Source organism: Myotis brandtii, unplaced genomic scaffold, assembly GCF_000412655.1.
Source record: "Myotis brandtii unplaced genomic scaffold, ASM41265v1 scaffold398, whole genome shotgun sequence".
Taxonomy (NCBI): Eukaryota; Metazoa; Chordata; class Mammalia; order Chiroptera; family Vespertilionidae; genus Myotis; species Myotis brandtii.
The window spans coordinates 2,110,252-2,135,358 of record NW_005365280.1 but is presented as its reverse complement, the minus strand read 5'-3'; the positions used below and the strand labels follow the sequence as shown (position 1 = coordinate 2,135,358).

The 25,107-nt window shown below is 42.1% G+C and overlaps 1 protein-coding gene across 1 annotated transcript in view; it reads right to left on the bottom strand.

The window, feature by feature from the left end:
- The window catches only part of CAP2 (CAP, adenylate cyclase-associated protein, 2 (yeast)), a 138,546-nt gene that overhangs the window by 60,612 nt on the left and 52,827 nt on the right, over nt 1-25,107 (bottom strand). Inside the window, exon 4 of the mRNA XM_005873035.2 lies at nt 24,712-24,789. Within this exon, the coding sequence (XP_005873097.1) occupies nt 24,712-24,789 (78 nt within the window). The remainder of the gene's footprint in view (nt 1-24,711; nt 24,790-25,107) is intronic.

Below are 25,107 nucleotides of genomic sequence, written 5' to 3'. Positions count from 1 at the left end.
AAAACAAAACAAAACAAAACACAGAATAATAGGCCTCCACCTTGGAGATACTGAATATGTAGGCCTGAAAGAGAATTCTTGGTTCTGTGAAGAACCCTACATGAATTTTATTAACAATATTTGGAAAATTAGCCCAAGCCACACCAATGATTCAAGTTTGTGCTTTTCTGTGTTCCAGGGAAGAATCAAATGATCTTTTGTTTTATTGTGTCAAAACAAAATTTTGCATGTGTTAAATACATAATTCTTATTCAAATACGTAATAGCAGATGCAAAAGTTCTGTGAAACTCAATGAAGGGACTGGCAGGATGATAATGCTGTTCCAAATATGATTTCCAAAGATGAAAGCCTAAAGTAAAACTGCTAAATTAGATACAATCTGGCTAATGTCCTATAGGACAATAAAACCATCACTTTTTGAATTGTGTCTTCTTCTAGACAGAAATTAGTTACATCTTTAAAAGCCTAAAAATTCTTTTCATCTTCTCACTTTGCTGATCATTATATGTAACTTTCCAGGGCTGTAAAATGTCAAAATATATGGAACTTATTTAATTGTAAATAGTGTGTCAGAGTTATGTGTTTCATAGAAAAGGAAATGACCATTCTGTGGGCCTCTAATGCCCCAATTATACTGAAAGGACTTGCTGTCAACATTTTACTCTGGGCCTGTGCTGGGCTGAGGCCTGCGCTCGCCTCTCAGGGCCGGCGATGGTCCCAGGAGGCTGCGGGCTTGGCTTGGCGTGGCCACCCTTGCCTCCAGGGGCTAGCTATGGTCCCGGGAGGCTGCAGGCTTGGCTTGGTGGGGCCGGTGATGGTCCCGGGAGCCTGTGGGTGTGGCTTGGCACGGCCACCCTCGCCTCCTGGGGCTGGCGATGGTCCTGGGAGCCTGCAGGTGTGGTGCCCATCCCTGGGACCCAGGCCGATTGGTGCCACCCCGCCCCCGGCTGCTTGGCGCCTGTGTATGCAAATTAACCCGCCATCTTTGTTGGGATAATTTGCATACTCACTCCTGATTAGCTGGTGGGTGTTGCAGAGGGATGGTCAATTTACATCTTTCTCTTTTATTAGTGTAGTTATTTTTATTGATTTCAGAGAGGAAGGGAGAGGGAGAGAGATAGAAACATCAATGATGAGAGAGAATCTTTGATCAGCTGCCTCCTGCATGCCCCACACTGGGGATCAAGCCTGCAACCTGGGCATGTGCCCTGACTGGGAATCAAACCAAGACCTCCTGGTTCATCAGTAGATGCTCAACCACTGAGCCACACCCACCAGGCTTGCTTTTATTTTTTACTTTAGGTACCTTTTGTCAGCTCTGGGTCCTTTTGATTTTCAGCCCGTACAGCTACTTTATTATAGTCAGTTTCCTTTTGGGGGGGGGGCGCTAAATACAAAATTAAAATATGAATACATGCACCCTATCACTGGCCAATATTATAAGAAGTTGATGAATTTACAGAGAGGAAAAATATACCATCATTTCCCAGAATTGGTTCTAAAAGATTTCTCTTAATTTCTAAGATGCTCCTTTCCAGCATCATACATTAGGGTTGCAAAGTACAAAAAACAATTTCTGCAAAGGAAAGGCCAAGAGGTCACACTCCTTCCTTCTGCTTTTTCCAGAATGAACCAAGGTACAGGTCAGGGCCTAGAGCAGCTGAGTTGGGCAGTCAATGGGATTTAGTCCTCATCAGCATGTTAGTAACCCCACAAAAGTCTGTACCAGTCCTTTGGCATGTGTATCATCTGAGGATCTCTTTGGGGAAGGAGGAAATAAATTATTGATTGCTGCTATAAACCAGGCACTATCCTTTGTATTCTATATCTTATTTTTAAAGAACACAAAATCTTGAAAAGATTGGCATTATTATTCCTGCTTTATGAATAAGGAAACAAGGTTGAGAACTACTTAGTGACTTGCTCAAGATCACCTGGCTAGAAGTGGAATTTGAACCCAGATATGTCTGGTTCCTAAAGCTTATATATTCTTAAGCTTAACAGAAAAAGCACTGGCTTTAACTCTCTGGGTTTAACTCTCACCTTCATGTACACTAACTCAGAGTATGTACTTCAATGACTAACACAAATTACTACTTACTGAGATGCTACGATGCTTACTGAGTGGTACTATGGTTTCCACCTCAATAACTGCTAATTCTCATAATGACTTTAAAATTAAGTATTATTATCCCCATTTTTTTCAGCAGAGGAAACAGATTTAGGCAGATTTAATTTATCTCTGAAATTAATGTTGGTTCATAATATAAGTATATATTTTTTAAATTAGAGAATAAAATTCATCGAATAATTACTATTAATTAACTGTGACTACATTCCTGGCACTGTGCTGTCCACAGATGACAGAGATGGTCACGTGAACATATGGAAAGGAGGGTGGCTACGCACAGGTCTGAGGTGGGTGGGGTCAGGTGGGGCAATCCAGAAGGGCCAGTTTGCTCATTGTTTAAGGATGAAAAGAAATGTGAGGGGAAGGCATTCTAGGCTGAGAGAACAGCAGACAAAAAATACAAAAAAATCACAGCATGGCAGAAGTGACACATTTTCCTGGATGGCCTGGAAGACGAGTCCTGTGGGGGTGTTCTGGGTGATGAGGCTGCTAAGCCAAATGGGGATGTGGGTTGCAGTAAGGAGCCCTGGGAGGACCTTCAGCAGAGCAGCGCCTGAAGTGGATGCTTAAAATGACCAATCTGGCAGGGAGGAGAGATGAGCAACGAGCAGCAAGGCAGCACCAAAGCAGGGGCAGCGAGGCAGCAGGGGTGTTTGTAAGGTACTGAGGCTGGACTGAGGAAGGCAGTGGCAAGAAAGACTGGGAGAGGGAGATAGATCTGAGAGGAATATAGGACGAGGATGGATTCTGTTTCTTTTGTGCTGTGTCTTGATCACTGGGCACATGATAGGCCCTCAATAATTGAGTGCTGAGCTGAATGAGGTGAGTATGAAAACTGATGGCAGGAGAAGACACAGAGAATGATTCCAAGGCTCCTTGTTTGGAAGATGCTATTTAAGACTCAGGAAAACCACTGCATTCCATGTGCAAAACAGAGATGGCGCACACCACCCGCAGCAGCTCACCTGGAAGCTAGAGGTGACCATAAGACTACACTGTACGAGGGATCCCAGGCATCCTGAGACTGCCACAGGACATGGGATGAGAACTCAAGCCCATCTTAACTGAGCCTTAAGGGGAAGAGGGACTTCAGTTGGCCTTTGGGTTATGGTCATAAAGTCAATAAGAGAAAACATTTTTAGATCCGTAGCCTTTAATGATTCCATGTGATGGTATCTGAGCTCTTTATAAGAAGCATTCCTATAGTCCTTTTATGACATCCCAGGCATACTTAAATATGTTATTTATCTAGGTTTTTCCTTTGAAAAATATTTAAATTATCATTGGTAAAAAAAATCCTGGAGTTTCACTTCTGACTATTTTGTAGGATTTTTCTATTTTATTGGATCTTAGAATATGTTTGGCCACAAAAACAGAAGATTGTCATACAGAGGGATGTTGAGGTTTTCAAACTTTCACAGCATTATAGATCTGTGGATGGTGGGAATAAACACAGGGCGTCTTGCCCCATCCTTTTCCCTTGTCCCTCCTCATCCTCAGAAGGCCTTGCATTATGTGGGGGCCTGGCAGAGCCTGCCATGGAGGTGGGATTTGACAGCTACTTTAATAGAAGGTTCTATGCATCCCTGGTTCCTGACAATGAAGGGATAGAGCATTAGAAACAGGGAAAAGGCGGTAAGACATGGCCGCCCTTTAGATTTTCCTTCCTAATGATTTACTTTTTTGGAAATACATTTTTTGGAAAAGTATGGCCTTATTAATAATTACTAACCTCTTTTGTTATCAATTACCGTATTTTCCCGGGTATAAGACGCTATTTTTTTCTAAAACCATTGGACTGAAAATTGAGGGGTGTCTTATACACGGAAGTCAGCTGAGGAGGGAGCCGCGCGCGGGTGCGAAGCTGCCCACACCTTGTCCAACAGGCTTCCTCCACACCAGCCTTATTGTTACTGACGTCAGCTGATGCCGTAATTGGAGGTGGAGGTGGAGAGTGCACAGATGCAACAGGGACCGGAGCGTTCTGAGCCCATAAAGATGTCAAAAAATAAAAAGATAAATACTGGTGATTGTCTTACTCTGCAAAATTCAAACTGAATGTAATCAGCTATGCAAAAGAGCATGGAAATAGAGCTGCAGAGAGACAATTTGGACCTCCTCCCACTGAGTGTATGATCAGACAGTAGAGAGAACAGGAAGAACAACTCCTTAAGATACCAAAAAAGAAGCAGGCCTGAAGAGGAAAACCAGCAAAATGGGCAAACTTGGAGCAGAGGCTAAAGACTTAGATTATGGACCAGCACCAGAATGGCTTATGTCTGTCAACCAAGCTTATTCAATGTCAGGCAAGAATGTTTGCAAGCGAAATGAACATTGTTGATTTTATAGGAAACACAAAATGGTGCTTCAATTTCATGAGGAGAGAAGAGTTGGCCATGAGAACACAAACAAAGTTAGCTCAGAAAATGCCACCAGTTTATGAGGATGACCTCACATATATAGACAGTGACTCATAAGACAGCAGTGATACAATAGAAGTTGAAGAATTTGATATGTCTGGAACTAACAGTGATAAAGAAGAAAGTAGTGATGCAGCAGAGGCTGAATAAAGTGATATGTTGCATAATATCATAGTACTGGTATGTAAACATTATCTGCGGTAATTACTAAATAAAAATGTGTTCTGTTTTATGTTTAAAATGTTGATTTCTTAATTTTGGGTTGGAAAAGTGGAGGGCGTCTTATACATGGGGACGTCTTATACACGGAAAAATACGGTAACCCTTTTTCAGGGTCAGTAGAAATCAACCAAGGGCAATGAAGCAGCTGACAAGAAAGGATAAGGGGTGGATAGGAGGTGGGAGCTTGCACAGCAGGCAAAGGGTGCTGATATGGGTGCTGAGAGGATGAGGTTTAAATTCACCATTCCCATTGACCCCAGAGCTAGCCATAGACCCGATTCCCAGAACCAGCTCACTTGCTGTATTGGGTCAGAGTGGCATTAGTGACAAGCCTTGCTGGGGAAGGCTGGGTGGCACTGGTAACCAGAGGCTTTCGCCCTGTGCTGTAAAATACCCTGTTGATCACTGCAGGTCTCTGGCAGGTTCTGTAACTGAACATCTGCGAGCTTTGATCCCTCCATCTGTAGATGGAGTATAACATTATTACCCACACGCTCGAGCATGACACTGTAAAAATTAACAAGTGATAAAAGAATTTGAGATTGTTGAATTAAAAGGTCTCTCATAAATATTCACACAAAATGCCATCGGTATTTATGCAAGTCATATTAAGACTCGGGAAAGATGTAATTTCTATTTGCCGTTCTACTTATCTCAATTTCTCTCCTCACTGAACTCATCAAAGTCACAAAACAAATACTGTCCCTTCCATGTTAGCACTCTCAGTATGAGTAGACAAACTGGACAGTAGCATTTCAGGTCTTGTATTTTGGATTCATGTAGAGGAATCCTCACACTAGAAAGAATGATTTTCAAAGGGAGTGAAGGAAAACCATCTTTGGTTCTGGACAGTTTGTGTCCAGAGAAGCAATGGGACGTGGGCCCTGAGACAATGACACAATCCACCCTTCCTCTGTCACAGGGAGCGCTCCCGGTGTCCACAGGCAGCTGCTGAGCGGTCTCAGAACCAGACTGCCTGTTGGATTTTCTTACTCAAGACAACTCCACGTACTGCCACAGTCAGGTTTCCTGGTGGCACAAGATATCGCGGGCACGGGACCCCGTACAACATAAAACTACCTCCACACTCGACTGACACTCATAACACACACCTTGGCCCGTGTGTATCTCACTTGGCGTTTCCATTTGTAAAACACCCAGGAAACATGTTAGCTTGAGATGAAAAGCAAGGTGTTTACAAATTGGAAAAGAAATATGATATTTATCCCACCAGGTGAAATGAACCTGACAGATGTATTTTTGGTTGAAATTAAAATTGTGAGACCGATCATGTTACCCCGGGTGATGCCGCCAGATGCACAGCGTGTGTATGACAAAGAGGCACCCACTGGTCATTTGAGCCAGGCTGTGGGTTCCAGCAATTCATTACCAGCGCTTGCCTGAGAGGGGGGCCCCGCCCAAGTGCTGAACACACAGAAGCAGGCTTGTGAAAGGGGTATAGCAATGATTCTTTTCTACCTTTCCCAGCCCACAGACCTCCTCACTCTCAGGGAAGAAAGAGCTATGGAAAGAAAATGAATGCAGTCAACCATCTTTGATTCTGGTTTGCCAAAATGGTTTTCATCTCCGACTAGCAGCCTAGACATATCCACCAGGACATAATAATGGAAATGGATCAGTTCTCCCCACTCTACTTGCTGGGATCCCTCTTCCCACTGGAATCACAACTCCAACCTGAATGTGTGCAGAAGACGTGGAGGAGAGACACAGGCGAGGGCCTGTTTTCTCAGGCAAGCTCCTCTGGTTTTCATCAGGCTCCTCCTGCACATAGTTCATGAGTTTTCTTAACATTGAACAAGGAGCTGGTGGTTCCTGATGTGAAAACACCACTGGCAACAGGAGAGAAAGATCTCTGGACTGTCTTTAGAGCCAGCCTCCCTAAGGGCCTGTGGTCCCGCAGTGGGAGCTGGGCGTGGGACAATGCTGTGTCAAGGGGTCCTGGGCTCTGCATAGGTTTGAACTTCCATCCTTGCATACCTTCCCTTTATGGACCAGTATTTGCTTCTTTAGTTCAGGGGCCTAAGCCCAACCCTATCTCTTTGTAATAATGAACCCGGTCAAACTATATGCGCTGTCATCACCTATCTGTACCCCGTAGAGTTCGCCGACTACTGATTGTGTCTCCCTGGAGTGTGGCTACCCGCACACATGTGTCCCATGTGTACACATGGCATCTTAGGAAGTCACACAGATTCTCATAGAACTGGTCAAAAGAATTAGAAAGGAAACAATAGAGGGGGAAAAAGAATTAAAGCAAAGAGCTGCATATTATGTACCCTGGACTCTTGAGAAAGGATGTTGGGGATGGTAAAATTCCTCCTGTCCCCTTACAGTGATCTGAAATAGGGAAACAACAAGACACAACAAACACAATATGATTTGCTTCATAAATAACAAATAAGCCAAACAAATAAAATTCACTAATTAACAGCCCGAGTTCTATGTAACAGTTTTGCAATTTAAAGGGGAATGAGCAAAGCCCCACAGACCTGGGGCTATCTACTTGAATAGGGCGTGATGTGAAGCTCAGCAAAACTTGTGAATATGATGAAGGAATAAAAACACCAAGAGGGGAATTGGAGCAGCACAGATGGTGAGTGTTACCATGATGTGCCAGGACTGGCCCACATGTGGCTGCATCACGCAGATAGTAATACTGGAGCAGCACCTGAGAAACCTAATGTTAATCACTGAATTATGTCTCCCCAATTCACATGCCGAAGTCCTAACCCCCAGCAACTTGGAATGTGATCTTGTCTGGAAACAGGTGTTGCAGATGTAATTAGCTAAGATGAGCTCATACTGGAGTAGGGTGGGCCCCTAATCCATTATGATTGGTGTCCTTATGAAAAGGGGAAATTTTGACAGAGACTTGCACACCGAGAGAATGCCATGTGAGCATGAAGACAGAAACCAGGATGATGTGCCGACAAGCCGATATATGGTATATACCAGGTTCCAGCAAACCCCCGAAGCTGGGAGACAGGCCTGGAAAAGACCTTCCTTGGCGCCTGCAGAAGGACCATGACCCGCCGACATTTTGACTTTGGATTTCTAGCCTCTGGACTGTGAGACAATACAGTTTTGTTGTTTATGCCACTCAGCTTGTGGTACTTTGTTACGGCAGCCCTAGCAAAGTAATACACCTGGGAAGCAGAATAAAGAATCTCAAGCTCTGAAGAGCAGGAGAAACGGATTGTGAAGAGCACAAAGTTAGGCACAGAGACAACAGAGAATGTACTGAATGGAAACAGAACTTTGGCATAAACATCATGAGAATTCAGTCAAATCTACTCAGTGGTGGGTGACTCCCATGCCTACATTTCCCTTCACATGCGTGTCTATCACTTTCCTAAAAAAACATAAGGACAAAGACAAAGCTTGAAAGCTATCACAAATACAGGAAGTTGGTATTTAGTGATGTAAGAATAATAATGTCATTATATACCCCTCCTTGGCCTTTGAAGGAGAATAGTGCTGTGTGGACAAACTATGACAAAGCCAAGACAAAGTACTTGACCAGGGTCACCTTTCTCTTTAGAGGCAGAGAGAAATGTTGTAAGACTTAGAGGATGTAAAACAATTGGCCAACTAAAAATTCGGTGGATCGCAAAGACTCCTAGCCATTCTGATATTGTAGGAGATAAGTAAGGCTAGACAGAGATTTAAAGACCTCTTTGGGAAACAAATGAATTAGAGGATTAAGCAAGTGTTAATTAATAATCCTTTCACTAATAATAAAAGCAATTGGTATATTAGCAAACAAATTCTTGAAGCTATCAGGTATTAGCAGAACGTCAAAAGGATCTCAGATAATAACTACAAAAATAAACAGTAGTAGGGCAAACAAAAGGTTTCTTTTGTTTCCAAAAGGGAATCAAAGTTTATTTAGTTAATAATAGAAACAAATAGAAGCAATTAAAATGGATTTCTGAAATACACTAATGTTAAAATGTTAACAAATTGACCACTTAAGTCATCTTTTATTTAAAAAAAATCTTAAAACATATTTTTTTAAATTGATTTCAGAGACATGAAAAGAGAGAGAGAGAGAAACATCAATGATGAAAGAGGATCATTGATCGGCTGCCTCCTGCACACCCCACACTGGGTATCCAGCTTGCAACCTGGGCATGTGCCCTGACCAGGAATCGTGACCTCCTGGTTCACCCAACCACCGAGCCACGCCAGCCGGGCTAAGGTTATCTTTTCACCTAGCTCAAAAAAGAAATAGAGAGTTTAAAATCCACCACAGAAAACAGAGACATGAAAAGGAAGATCAGAAATTGACTAACAAATAGAAATTTACTTGGGCTGAAGGACAAATAATGTACATATAGTAAATGTGAACAGTCGAAACTTGCTTATTAAAAGAAAAAAATTGGATTAAAATATAAAATTCAATAACCAGTTGTTTAAAATAAAAACATATTCAGCATCAGGGCATCCTGGTAGCTGGGGCCGGGGAGAACAGCCTGAGATTAACCCTCTTAAAAAGAAGAGCAGAGGTACTCTGGGCTTTTCTGTTTGTCAGATGCAATTTCATACACTTGAATCCTGCTTATCTTGCAAGACTGGGTTCAAGAGGCCCTTTCTCTGTGACTTCTCCAACTTCCCCTGAGCAATGTCCAGGACTGCTCAGCCCTTATTACAATGCACCACATTTAGATTTATCTCTTGCCCCCATTAGGCCTTAAGCTCTTGGAGAAAGCAGCTCTTGGTGTTTCCAAGCATAACTAATCAAAGTATGGGATATCATATATCTGTCAAAATAAAAAATTTATGGATTAGAAAGAGAAAGATGGACATTACTGGCCTATCAATCCTTCACATGAGCAAAGAAAGACAGGCACAAAGTGTACATGTTCAGAGAACTCTTGGACTGTGTGATGGGGATATTAGATTTGTTTTGGGGAAGGGATTTAGGGAGAGGACTCAGACGCTGACACAAGAAATTGCAAAGGGCCTTGAGTGTCATCCCATGGAGTCTATGGCATTGGTTGCAGAGGCAATGGGAAACAATGAGGCAGGATTAGTTTTGTTTTTGGTTTGCTCTCTTTGTTTGGTACCAGTACCTCTAATGAGAGAATGGGGAACAGTCTGCAGGAGAGGGAGCTTTGAGGCAGAGAGACTAGTTACAAGAGGCCACAGCTATAAGGTTTGTCTGTGAGTAGTGGAATTTTTTCTTCTTTGTATGCCTTCATTTTAGAGTGTTTTAAAAAGCAAGCTTGTAATATCTTTATATTAAAACATTTTAAAAGCAGGCCATCTCTTTCTTTTCCTTTCCCTTTCTCTCTTTTCTTCATTCTCTTCTTCCTTCTCTTTTCCTCCCTCCTACCTTCTTATGTTTTCCTTCCTCCTTCCCTCCTCCCTACTTCCCTCTTTTTTACCTCCTTCCTTCCTTTTTTCCTTCCTCTCTCACACCCTTTCTTCCTTTCTGCATTAGGGAAAGGGGAATGGATCACAGATCCCATAGATTCTTGTGGCCTGAGTATTGTCAGGTCTCAGAGATTGGTTAGATGTGAGGGGTGAAGGGAAAGGAAGAGTTAAGAGGACTTAGAAATTTCAAGTTCAACTGACAGGGTATTTGAGGATCCACCAATTGAGAGAAAGAACCAGGAGGAAGAACAGTGCTTGGTTGAGGTGTGTGTGTGAGTGAGTGTGTGCGTGCATGCGTGCGTGCGTGCGTGTGTGTGTGTGTGTATGTGTGGTTTTGGACAAAGTGCACTTGAGGCTCATGTATGGCACCCAGACCTGGATTGAGAAGAGCCTGGAGTCTGGAGATGTACAGTTGGCACTATTAGCACAGGGGTGAGTGATATCACCATGGAATTTGATGAAATCGACTAAGGACAACCTAAGTTCAAGAAACTCCTCTTCTAATGATATAAGAATGAAATTTAAAGAAATATATACACTTCAGGAGTATAGAAAGGAAGACAAGTCAGAAAAAGAAATGAAATGAAATAGAAAGAATAGAGTTTCATTTCCAAGGTAAGGAAAAACTTCGAGGACAGTGATGGTTAGTGAGAAAGATTCTTCAAGGAGCTTGAATGGAATGAGGACAATTAGAAAGATACTAAGATACCAAGAAAGTCTTTTTCTTTGTAAAGTGATAAGAAGAGAAGACAGATGACAGAAGACTGAAAAGTGACAGGGAAATGATGACACAAAATCAGGAGGACAGAGGGTTCTTAAAAAGTTTGGAAGTGAAGGGAAGGTAAGAGATGACTTAGGTGGTCAAGAAAGTTTTTTTAAGGCAAGGGGAACCTGATTTGGTTTGTAGACTAAACAGAAGGAGCCAGTAGAAAGAGAAAGAAGGAAATGATTGATAAGATAAGGTTGCAGAGAAACTAGGAGGGAAGTCCCACAAATGGGGATACATATAATGCCATCAGATTAAAAAAATAATTCTGAATAAAAAGCAATGAGAATTGTAATAGACACAACCTATCTAAAATAGTAAATACTTATGAAAGAAAAGTGGGGAAAATGCAAGAAGAAATAAAATTAGTAATTGCATAACAATCTCTATTCAGGACCTACCTGAACAAAGAATAGAGACAAAACAGAAAACTGCAATAATGAAGAAAAAACTAACAGATTAACAGATATATGAAACAACCTAACTGACAGAATTAAAAAAAAAATACTTTTTCCATTAAAAACAGATCTCTCCCCCAAATTTATCACATAAGGGAGACAAAATCACATTTAATAAACATTTGTTCACAGCAGTCCGTAGGCCAGGAGATAATTAAGCTATGGTGTTTCATGATGGCTGTGTTGAGTGAGAAGCTCCCTGTGCTAGAGAACGTGCACCCCGTTAGCATGGAAAAGACTCTCCACTCCCAGACTCCTGAGATGCTTACTGTAGAAAGTGATTGGGGTTGACTTTCCCTGTACTGTTTGTTTCCACAGACACAAAGACAAGAGGAGGTCCCCAGAGACTCAGGTAATAAGTCATCTTGGGAGAAGGTCTTAGTCATCCAGAATATTTGGGGTCCAGTTGGTTTACGAGGGTTTATTCATTCTATGGGGCATCTACTGTGGGCACTGGACACAGGGCTAGGCTTTCATTGCTTGGCAGTACTGAGTAATCGCATTCTACCGTATGAATTCCTCCCTGGTACTTACTGGTAGTGATTCAAGTGATTACTCACTATCTAAGTCAACAATCAAATTGATTTGGTGCCAGGGACAACATAAGAGCATAAAGAGTCCATTAATACAGGGAAGACAACTAAGTTTAGGGTAACCTGACAGAAAATAAAGATTTTACAAACGAGTGCAAGGAAATTAAAGTGTTGTGATGATATGTGGTAACAGCACAGGCAGTCCTGTATGTTGTTCCAGCTCTATTCCTTCATTACTGCCTTCTGATGAACTAATATCTACACCTTACTTTTCCTGCTTTGGGGGCTACAAATGATGAACAAAGACACAAATAAGAAAATAAGAGCAAACGAAACTGGATATCTTTTTGCACAGATAAGTCATGTGGTAAGAAGTTCTCAGGTGCAGAGCCACGTGCTCAGCCCAGAACTGCGTCCCTCCCTTCCAGCTGACAGACCACAGGGACATGATTTTCCTTCTCTGCCTCTTTCCTCACATTCCTTCTGCTACTCTTCCCTGACTCCCTTTCCCCCTTTAAGTCCTGGGAGATGGAAGAACAAGGAAAAGTTGAATGAGAAGACCAGGGCCCAAGAACCATCCCAAATGCATCCTTAGGAAGGCCTCTGAGTGTTGTAGTTCTTTGGTTGCTGTTAGTAAAGAATAATTCAATCTCAAGTACACCATTAGAGAATTACAGAATGATTCAAAATGTCTCTATCCAGGTCAGAGAAAGGCTTTCCAGAGAGGAAAAGAAAAGGCAAGAGTTCTTACTTTCCTACAGAAAGTATTTTAAAGACAGGAGGTTGTGGGAGGATGAAGAGGGTAAAGGGAGTCAAATACATGGTGATGGAAGGAGACTAGACCTTGGTAGTGAGCACACAATGGAATATGCAGATGATCCCATCTAATAAAGACAGAATATGCTAATTGACCCTCATGCTGTCACAAAGATGGCAGCGCCCACAGCCAATAAGGAGGGAATATGCTAATTGCCCTGCCCTCAAAGATGGCGGTGCCCACAGCCAATAAGGAGGGAATGTGCTAAGTGACTGCCCTGCCCTCAAAGATGGCGGCACCCACAGCCACAGGATGGTGGCGCCCAGTCCCCTCAGACCCGCCGGGGCGGCAGGTGTGCGGCAAGACCTTGCTGCGTGCATGCCTCCAGAGTCCCCCAGTCCCCTCAGCCCCCCAGCCACCCAGGGTCAGCCTGAGGTGCAGGCAAGCCTCAGATGGTGGCTGCCCAGCCACCCAGGGCCGCCTGAGGCTCAGGTAACCAGGGCAGTGGCAGCAGCAGAGGTGTGATGGGGGCATTGCCTTCCCCTGATTGCCAGGTCATCTCCCGCCCCTGAGGGCTCCTGGACTGTGAGAGGGGGCAGACTGGGCTGAGGGACCCCCCATCCAGTGCATGAATTTTCATGCACCAGGCCTCTAGAGTATTATAAAACTGTACACCAAAACCTACATAATGTTATTAACTAATGTTACCCCAATAAATTTAATTAAAAATCAGTTAACAGAGAATAGTCATTTTAGTTGATATAAATAGAAAAGCTGAGAGAGTAGAAGAGTGTTTTGAATATCTTATGTATGGTGCATCCTATACACTGATTTGAGGGCTGAGGTTGGTGTTTTCATAGAATTCTATCTTATCTTGTGGGTCAGTGGTGTATTTTACCGCAACATGAATAAGTATCCTGTCTTCTATATTAAATTAAAAAAAAACAAAAATTATAGCTCATCCAGTTCATTCTACAAAAAGACTCTTCAAAACCTGAAAAGTCAAGTAAAATCATAACTGATGAATATTTATTACAGCCATCATCAGTTTCAGAAAGCTAAGTTATGATATAGGCTCTTTAAAAAAATATATATTTTTATTGATTTTAGAGAGGAAGGGAGAGGGAGAGAGAGACAAGCACATCAATGATGAGAGAGAATCACTGATTGGCTGCCTCCTGCAACCCCAACACCCACTGGGAACCGAGACTGTAACCCAGGTATATATCCTGACTGGGAATCAAACCTTGACCTCCTGGTTCATAGGGCGATAGTCAACCACTGAGCTACACTGGCTGGCGATACAGGCTTTCTATGAGTTGTATAAGCAGTTAGAATTCATTAGAAACTAGTAATTAAAGTGAACAGTATACTAGTATTTACAACGACCATGCAGGACTTACAGCCACATTTTCCCATTTTAGATAATTATAATATTTTAGTTGTATCATATGTGTAGTTTGCTCTGTCTGGGCTTTATTTGTTGTCAAGTTGGTAAAATATGAAGTTTCAAATTATATCCATGTTCCTTGGGGAAAATATAATCCAATTTGTGACTTTCCAAGAGGAATCCTGTACACACTCAACTATAGGATATTCAGTCAAAGAAAATGATGAGACTCTTGTTTGAATCATTTAAATCCAATTTGTGTGTAGTGCTGCCCATTATTCCATATAGAGAATGCATCTGGAGGAGATGGGCTAGGGCCTGGAGTTCTTCTGCAGTTTCTGTGGCTCTAACTGCGTGACTACTGGCTCCAGAGGGCTGACACTGGGCACTCACAACAATTTCACAGCCGCAAGAAAGTACTGTTTTCCACAATTTACATGGAAGCCCTGCACAGGGAAGAATCCATCTAATTGGAACATTTTTCAACAGAGCTTAAATATCAGGCCAGCTGGATCTCCACAGCTCCTGTGAATTTAATCAGCATACTCTTCCCAGAACCTATATTCTATAACCATCGAAGGCTTGAGCTACATCTGTCACCCAAATCTGGTTGTGACCATTTCTCATCATTAGCTCTGCACACCCAGAAATGAACCATTCTGTGGTAGCCTCAGAGGCACTCACTTTGTAAAAGAGCCTATATGAATAAGAGCCTATGAGAAATGGTGTCTTTGAAATAAAATGCCTTACTAACACCCTCTCACTTGTTCTTTCCCTAATCTTCCTTTCCAAATCCCCATGAGGAATTCTTAATATTTTTCAAGGCTTATCTATGTGGCAGACTCATCACTTACATTTGATATCTCATTCTCTACCAAATATTGCTCCAAATGTTGAGTTGTATTCTCTCTTTTTTAAAAAACAAATGTTTTTATTGATTTTAGAGAGATAGAGGGAGAGAGAGGAAGAGAGAAACACTGATGAGAAAAACATGGATTGGCTGCCCCCTGCATGCCCCCTACTGGGGATTGAGCCCAAAACCCGGAAATGTGCCTTGACCTGGAATTGAACCACTGACCTCTTGGTGCACAGGACTATGCTCAACTAATTGAGCCACTCCGGCCAGGGCTGAGATTTATTTATTTATTTATTTATTTATTTATTTATTTAGGCAAAAGTTAATAGTATTACTAAACAAAAATGTCATTTCACTCTGTTCCCTTACCTATTAACCCAGCTTTTATTTCTCAAACAAACTAAAAGTGATCAGGAGCCCAAGCCTCTCTTCTTATCAAATTTGACACCAAATAAAATATAGTTAAGAACACAATCTATCTAATAATAGGATAATATGCAAATTGGTCAGGATGCCATCACGTAACGACTGATCAGCAGGCTGCATCCCCGCCCCCTGCACTGGCCCGTAAACATAAGGCTCACATCCCCGACCCCGGCAACAGGCCTGGGGATGTGAGGCTTGCATCCCTGCCCCCCTGCACCTACCTGAGGGTCCGCAGGCACACGGAGAGGCCCCTCCACCACGGGCCTGGCCCGGTGTCCACAGGCGCGAAGAGGTTCACAGGTCTCCGCCATGGCCCAACCCAGGATGGGGGTCGCGGTGGGGCCTCTGTGAGCCTGTGCCGGGGGTCTGCAGGCCTCCAGCGCGGCCCAGCCCGGTGGTCCGCTGGCCTCCCCCGGCTCTGGCCTACCTCTTTGGGGCAATCCATTGAGGAGCCCCAGATGGGTGGGTGGGGCCTACCTCTTTGGGGCGATGGATTGTGGGGCTCCCGCACTGTGACAGGACACAGGCCATGCTCGGGGAACCCCTTCCCCCACCCCGAGTGCATGAATTTTGTGCACCGGGCCACTAGTATTTCATAAAAGCAAAGACACACCTATTATAAAGATCTCTGAAACTCTTAGAATCTTGTCAAGGGGGTGGAAAATATGCACAAAGACAGCAGTGGAATGTTTCTAAAATAATACACAACCAAGTTACTTCTGTTTTGACAGAAACTATTATATAGACGCTGATGAAGTTCAGAGCTATAAAGAGACTATCAGAAGGCATGGTTAATATGTTCCTTAATCGAATAAAAGTTAGGAAGGGTGCTGTGGTGGAGGCATGAGGGTGGTAACAGTTAAGATAAGTGCAAAGCACAGGAAAACATGAACCATGACAAATAACATCACCCAGACCCCATTTGCCCAACGCATGTTCTCATGCAATTGAGATAAAAGATGTAGGAGTGCCAAATGCTATGAATACTATACAGTAAGCACCCAATAAATGTTTGGTTAAAAAAAAAAAAACCCCGAAAAATAAATTAATGGAGTTGAGCAATTAAAAAAGGCTGGAGTACATAAGGTGAGCAGGGCCTAACAAAGGTCGGAAGCAACTATTCACAGGCAAATTTATCTACTAAGTGATTCCAGAAATGGAAGTACTGGTCCTCCCAGCAGCGAATCCACCAAAACCTGACAAGACATTTTTTTCCTGTCTGGTTTATAAAAAGAAGAAATCATCATGTAAGTACATTCTGTAGGTGTTTGCCACTTAGAAACCTGAAAGGGGGTGGGAGGGGGGGAAGTGATGTGGAGAACAGAGGGGAAAAAGCTTGTGTGTGTTTTCTTCTCTCGATTAGTTTGGGAAATGTATCTCCTTTAAAATAAACTGCCATCAGCAAGATGCCCTTGTTCAAGTTAGGAGAGGAGCTACGAGATGTCAAATGGTGAATTTGGGTTTTTATTAACCTGGCAATGTTAACTTGTTCCTGTTCAAAATTTATGTTTTAAAAATCTCTGGAAGGCACAGTGCATTTCAATTTAGGACATACGATAGTTTGTCTTCTCCTAAAATCAATTATGTACAATTTATTCTGGATTATTTGTAATGTTAGTAACTCAGGGAAATATCTGCATTTTTAATTAAGAGCTAAGTATACAAATTAAAAGTACTGCACAGTGAAGCTTAAATCTTGCCCTCACTAGTTGGAGCACATAAACACTAATATCAAATGATGGTTTTGTCATGTGACCCATCCATCCCCCAGCACATACAAATATAGAACATGACCATAAAAAGTAATGGACCATGCCCTCTGCTAAGTAATTTATGACAGCGCACCCAGACTGGAATGCCAGCTGGAATTACCTTCTCCCCGACTGCTATTTTCGCATATACAGCTTTGAACAGATGATAGAAGCTATGTCCTGCAAAGAGGACCTAAATTAAGGCTGCTGGAACAATGAACAAGTAGCAAATCCGAACCAAAGGCCAAAGTATGTTTAGTTTTTTAAAAGATTTGTTGAATGACTCAATGAATGACCTCTTTTAAAATTAATTTTTGATTCAAGCTGTAAGAGAACAACTTGCAACACTTCCAGTTTGTGTTTTTTTCTTTTTTCTTTTTTTAGATTAATGGTGGCTAGCAAGCAAACATTTAGCTTCACGGTGGAGAATGAGAAATAGTGGATAATTATTTTATTAAAAATACAAAGTGATCCCAACGTTTGACTAAACAGAGAATGAAAAATTTCCTAGCCACATACATAGTTCCAGCCTTTAAGAAGAAACTGCCATCAAGGCAGTCTGGAACTGTAACAAACTTTGTATGAAATAGTTGATAAAACAAAAGATATTCTTCTTCTTTATTGACCTTTACCCCTCAGATAATCCCCAAATCCCCTGTGTGTGATAACCACCTCACTTCCTTTGGGCAGCCATTCATTATCTAATTCATGTCTTACACAAAGACAGATGAGCTAATGTGCCTTATCAGATTAAAAAAAAAAAGTCACCATGAGTGATGTCCAACAGGACAGGATCTTAGCAAATCCTTTCTGCCTCCATACTAACCAGGGTCACAGCGCACAGGGCCATTCACAGCTTCATGTTGCTAAAGCAAACAGTCTGGGCAGAAGAATGACAGAATTACCCTCCTTTCTGATTACCCTCCTCTCTGCACCCAGATAAACGAATGATTAGCTTTCCTGTTGGGATTCAGCACCGACTGGGTAGCTTCAGGCTGTCAGCTCCCGCAGACCCTGATGATACCACCCCTCCCTTGCCTGGTGCTTCCTTCTTCCTGAACCAGCACTGCAGCGGGCCTCCCCACGGCAGCCAGGGAGTAATTACTGAGGTGATTTTCTTGCCGTGGAAACGCTCAGATGGAGAGCAAAGGCCTCTTTTAGCCTCATTTCTCCACCTACAACAGGAGATGCGCACAGAAAGCTGCTGGTTACCATACAGCAATCCTGGAGGTATCAGTCAGCAAGCAGTTTTTACCTGCTTGAGCAGATATTTTAGTTGGGGTTAAGCCTATACTCTTCTCTAGAAATTAAAAGCATTGCCTTTGGGTGCTTTTGAGTTGGCAGTGAAGAGAACCAACCCATTCAGTAATATGAAGTGAGACTAAAAAATTAATTTAGAAAAGGCCATAAAGTGAGCCACTGGTTAGATTCGAAAGTGCTACCTCTTCCTGAAACTGTCAACGCAGACCACTGGGAAATACCTCTATTTGAGGAAAAGATAACAGTATAATACAAAGGGTAAGCTTTTTTTTTTCTTTTTTTTTCTTTTTTTTTTTTTTTACCTTTTATTTCTCTTATAGTTTTTCTTTTCTATTTTCAAGATTAAAAATACTTGCTTGGCATATATAATTAATACCAGTTACTCAGTTCCTGATGCTTTTGTATTAAAAAAAGCTTCATAACGATATTTGAAAGTAGGCATTTCATTTTACATTAGGGCCAGAATTACTTCCTTGCATTATGTTACCTGCCACATTCCCCCTAACAACAGAACTTAGCACTAATTATGGCCAAACCTTTCACGAAGATTCAGCAGCCCTGACTGAGCAATGTGGTGACATTTTCTGGGCATAGATGTAAGGAATGCTTGGGATTCTGGCTTTGTTCACTCGTTTGCCTTTCCTTACAATTTCCAGACCTGCCACAAGCACCAACTAATTTACCCAAGACATGCTCTGAGATCAAAGTCACGTGACCATTGTGTTAGACAATACTTTGACACTTGATGGTAAAACATTAAAGAGAAACAAAGGATGAACACACTCTAATTAAGAGAAACTTTAAGATGTTTGTATACATGTATCTATATCTGTATTTCTCTATACATATCCAAATGCGATAAAAACACATTCAGCTATTAGAGTTGCAAGCTTTCCTGCCTTTCTCTGGATGGCTACTGGGCTAGTAACTTGGAAAAACCCACCTGAGTGTTTAGAAAGACAATCTACTTCCACTGAAATAGACCTTATTTTAGCCAAACAAAGTTCCCCACTCTGGCAGATTGGCTAGATGCTCACCAAATCTATGACTTCTCCCAGGCACATGGGTTGGTTACATTCCTCAGCCTCCCTTGTGGCTAGGAATGGCCACAAGACTGAATGAAGCTGGAGGGGACACATGCCACTTCCAGGCCTGGCCCATAAAACTTCGCAGGAACCATCCTGCATTCTCTTTCCCAATTCAATGGCTGATGACCGGATGGAAGAAGCCTGGGTCCCTGAATGGCCATGTAGAATACGGTCAACCAAAATCACAGAGCAGACTTTATGAGAGCAAGGAAAAAACGTCTACTTGGCCAAATCTCTGAGAATTGAATACTTTTTCCTAAAGCAGTTGGTCTACCTTGGCTAACAGTGAACTCTCCTCAGTTACCTGATACTTTCTGCTTTTCTCTTTCAATCCTCACTGTAACTTTACGAGGTAAAAACTATTATCCCCATTTTAAAGATAAGGAAACATAGGCTTAGACTAGAGTTTAACTGCCTTCCCCTAAGTGGGTAACTTGGCAAGTGGATTCAGTTAAAATGGTTCAGTGGAAATGTACTGTGGATTTTACCAAATTAAATTGCCACAAGTCACCCTGAAAAAGAAGACACAGATGAACTTGTTGTTTTTTGCATGCGGAGTAACAGAGCTAATGAGAAAGTCTGTGATTCTAATCCAGATAGGCCCAAATCCAAAGTTTCTACCCTTGACAACCCTCACAAATTACTGAATCTTATAAAAATCTCAAACACATTTATGCCCACTAATAAACAGTAATCTGGATCTGTTGATGCCTCAAGTAATTAGCAGAAATCTTGAAGTGACCCCCACTAGGCTTTCCTGCTTAGTTTAAGAGTAACAAATCATTTGCAAATTAGATTACTGCTCCATGAATTTAAAAATCCTTCTGAGGTGAGTGCTTTGAGCAGAGCACTGTGCTGGGCATGCATAGTCTCTCAGAGCCGGAGTGATGGCCAGAAGGAAGCTCTCTGTGCAAATTTTCCAACTGTATACAAGTGAAAGGACCAAGAATCAGTTTTAGATTCCTTCTCTGCACACAAGAAGGCACTATTTCCTTTAAAAATGCAAGTCCAAGTAAAGACAGAAAAGGAGAGGGAGGCTAGAAGAAACTCACCTCTCACTGCTGGAGGAATAAAACCCTCAGACTCCTAGTCTTTTCAATGGAATAAAATCCACAAGGCAGTCAGTGACCATAAATCATCTGCTCTGAAGTTGGAAACTTAGGGTTATTTTTTCCCCTCTGTGTACCAGTAAGCATTAATAACACACACACACACACACACACACACACACACACACACACACACACCCCTTTTCATTGTCAGGACCTAGCAGTATAAGAAATGTTGGAGAAAATATGGAAAGTGTGCCTAGGAGGGAAGGAGAACAGCAATCCCCCAGCCCACCAACGCTTCCTATTTGTCTGCAAATTAGCCAGGGCCCGAGGAGGTGGGCCTCAATGGGTGACCATCCAGGAACCCCCGGTGACAACCTTCTTTGGGTGGTGCCCATGCAGGGCACTGGTCTACTGGAGGCTCCATTTTCAGCTCAGGCCAGAGTTTTGAGGTCACTCATGGTAGAGATGATTAAAGATCATGTTTCACATCTCTCCCAGGTGATGTGGAATGTCTCAGTGCTAAATAAATATTTCTTTCAGCTCTCTATTCAACTAAACACTTTCTACAGTTTTATTTTGACCTACAGGTCTATAAGTGACTACGCAGTATGGCTCTTATTATGTGTAGTGTCTATGAAGAGGACTTCGGATGGTGAGTAAAGGAATGGACCCTGGTCTGGATCCCAGGGCCAGATCATTAATGTGTTACTGAATTTCACACTTCATGCTTATAAAATAGAAGTAGCACATTTCCCTTCCACCCACCTATTGTAAAAGTAAAAGAATAGTTGGATGTGCCAGTGTCCCTTGAAATTTTCCGCACCTACAGAATGGGGGTTTCTTGACCATTTTCCATATGAGAATCCTTCCATCAGCTGGGAAGAAACAGCCTTCATCAATTGTCACTAAAATCCACAGACAACAATACTGAAAGGACTAGGCCATTCTTTTGCCCACAGATCATTTCTGTAAATTACAACAAGGGGAGAGAGGACAAGCATGAGATATTCTTCACATGTTTTATAACCTGTTGTATGTCACGAGCATTGTAATATATCAATGAGAGAGGCGCTTTCAAAATGCAAGGTGTCATGACCCATTAGTACATCATGAAATCCACTCAGTGAGTCATGATCATCATTACAAAAGGAGGAAGAAAAGAGCAGAGCAATAGAATGGACTAGAAGAAAAATGTCAGAATGCAGTGAACTTGGTAAGGGGAACTGTTGTGAAACTGGGTGGTGAAATAAAATATATATTTTTTCCTATGGATGATGGCTTAAAAATTTAAAAGCCCTTATATTACAGACTACAAGAAATGTGTTTCTTAGTTCAAAATGAGAAAGGAAACTTGAAGTTGGTTGTCTTCATTGTCAATCAAGCCTACAGACAAACCTCTGCTCCTGTTTCTCCCAGGGTAAACAGGAGGAGAGGGTGGGGGAACTCTTAGGGCAGGGAAGAGAAAGCAAATGGCAGGGTGGCTTCACATTTGGGTCTGTGGCTCATGGCCTTATTAAAAAAAAACAATTCTCTTAGAGTCTTGTAAGGAGAAGGGACTCAAGGTAATCTGTATTAGTTTTCTATTGCTGCACAGCAAATTACCACAAACCTAAAGACTTAAAACAATATCCATTTATCATCTCAGTTTCTATAGGTCAGAAATCTGGGCCGAGTAAAGATATGGTCTCTGCCCAGGGTTTCATAGGGATAAACGAGGTGTCGGCAGGCCTATATTCCCATTTGGAGCTTGGGATCCCCTTTGAGGCTCATGTAGTTGTTGGCAGAATTCGGTTACTTGTAGTTGTATGAGACCCCTGTTTTATTGCTGGCTGTTGGCAGAGGGTCTTTCTGAGCTTCTGGAAGCTGTCTTCTCCCTACATGGCAGCTCTTGTCTTCAAGGACAGCCAAAGAATTGGTCTCCAGCCACTTTGACAGTCTTATATGTCACAACAGAGTCACTGGAGTGACTGTCCCGTCACCCTCCTCATAACCTACTCAAAGGAGTGATATCCTATGAACTCACAGGTTCCATCTACATTCAAGTGGAGGGATTTTATATTAGGTGGTGGGAATCTTGGAGTCCATCTTTGAATTCTGCCTTCCACAGAATCTCCCCTAAAAGTTAGAATTCACCTAAAGTGACAACCATCAAGCATTTAAAGCAACCTACCTGATACTGCTGGGGTTTATTACGCTCAGAGCACTGTAATAAGTGCTGGAACACTGCCAGCCCATGCCCTGCCTGGGTAACAGTCCCCTGGAACCGATCCATTCCTCTCCCTTTGATCAAGAACGCAGTGGAGCTATACCCAAGATATTACACCCAAGGATCTGCACAGCCACACACTCAGACACACATTATCCCTGACCATGGCTCCTCCCAGTACATTCATTCATTTTTTCACCCAATACTTAATGAGTGACTTTTATGTGCAAGGCTGCAAGGCCAACAGAGAAGCCTTTTTTTTGTGTGCTTGAAGAAGTGATTGAGTGGGGCACCGGCCAAGAAAGTCATGGTTCTTCCCTTCATCTGAGACTCTTGATAATGCATTGAGTTTACTTCTCCTCTCACTTTAATCACAGAAAAGCCAGGCTAAGTCTGTCTCTCGAGTGCATTACAGTGTGATTTCATAGTATCACTGTTCTCTTTTGCAAAAGGAGGAAAACTCAGGGATTGAGAAAGCCAAGGAAGAAAATGCATCCACAGCGGAACACAATATTTCCATCCCTACAAAGCTGTCTGCCTAGGCTGTGTGCTAACTCGTTTCCTGTAAGGGAAGTGATCCATCCATCTATCCTGGTGGGGCTTGGTAGCTCTGGCTACAAAACTTTCAAGGCCAAGACCACTTTCTGACCAATTAAATCAGAACCTCTTGGAGTGAGAACTAGGCACTGATATTTTAAAAAATTTCCGGGAGATGCCACTGCACAGGCAGCGCTGGGGACCATGGTTCCAGGGAGGGTCTAGGGCAGTGGTCGGCAAACTCATTAGTCAACAGAGCCAAATATCAACAGTACAACGATTTAAATTTCTTTTGAGAGCCAAATATTTTAAACTTAAACTATATAGGTAGGTACATTTTTATTAACTTAATTAGGGTACTCCTAAGGCTTAGGAAGAGCCACACTCAAGGGGCCAAAGAGCCGCATGTGGCTCTCGAGCCGCAGTTTGCCGACCACGGGTCTAGGGTCTTAACTACGTGCTGGTCCTTTATGGAGCTGAGCTTCCTCAAGGGGCCAAAGAGCCGCATGTGGCTCACGAGCCGGTTTGCCCACCACGGGTCTAGGGTCTTAAGTGCTGGTCCTTTATGGAGCTGAGCTTAATTCCCTGAAAGTCAAAGTCCTAGTTTCCCAGGATTCTCAGCTTCACTTTTTCAATTTTAAGAGTTTGTTTTAGAATTAAAAGTGAGCTATTAAATTTAAGATATTGTGTTATAGTGAATATTCAATGACCTTCTATATTTATATAGTTGTACCAAAATTCAGATGCAGAATATTTAGTCAAAACAATTATTTTTTTCTTATTTAATAAAGAATGCTGGTACTAGATCTACTTTTTAGCCTATCTATACTACTTATGAAATAGAAGATAATAAAATTCATACATAGAATATATATATGATGATAGATGTGAACACATTTTGATAACAAAGCAGCACAAAGTATGAACTAAAAAGTAGTAGTAAACACTTTCTTGATTATAAAACTATTGTGAGAATAGTAAAAAGAATAGGATAGGAGAGGGTGTGTGGGTGGGAAGAGATCAACCAATGAACTTGTATGCATATATGGATAATCCATGGACTCAGACAATAGGGTGGTGAAGGCCTGGGGTGGGGGAGAGGGCTGGTTGGAAGAGGTCAATGGGGGAAAAAGGGGACATATGTAACGCTTTCAACAATAAAGATTAAAAAAAAATAAACTGTTCATTCAAAATTTAAAAAAAGATATAGGTGACATAAATAAATTGACCTTTTAAACTGGTGATGTCAATTTTTACAGAATGAATTTGGCCATATTAAGATTATGAAGACAGAAGAAATGTTCCATATCATGGTCTGGCTTAGAGACAGAACCTACATGTGCTGTAACTCTCATTTTCAGGTTGTCACTCACAGCAACTGGTTCTGTTGCTTCCTATTTTACCTTACACCGCCCATTTCCCAGGCAGCCCTGTCTCTAGGGATGCACTCTTACCTCCTGGGGTTGTTGGTACTGAGAGGCCATGAGGAGGAAAGCCCGCTGGGCCTGGAAAGCGCTATGCACCATTTCTGCCTGGGAACAAAGAGGAAGAGGAAGTTTAAATGTTTGAGCTCCTAAACAGAGTTACCATATGATCCAGAAATCCCATTCCTAGTATATACCCAAGGAAAATAAAAAAAAATATGCTCACAGAAAAACTTGTAAATAGAGGTTCATAATGGCATTACTCATAACAGCTCAGATGTGGAAACAGCCAGAATGTCCATCAACTGATGAATGAATAAATGAAATGTGATATACCCATACAATGGAATATTACTTGGCATTAAAAAGAATGGAGTGCCGCCCGGCTGGCGTGGCTGAGTGGTTGAGCATCACCCTATGAATCAG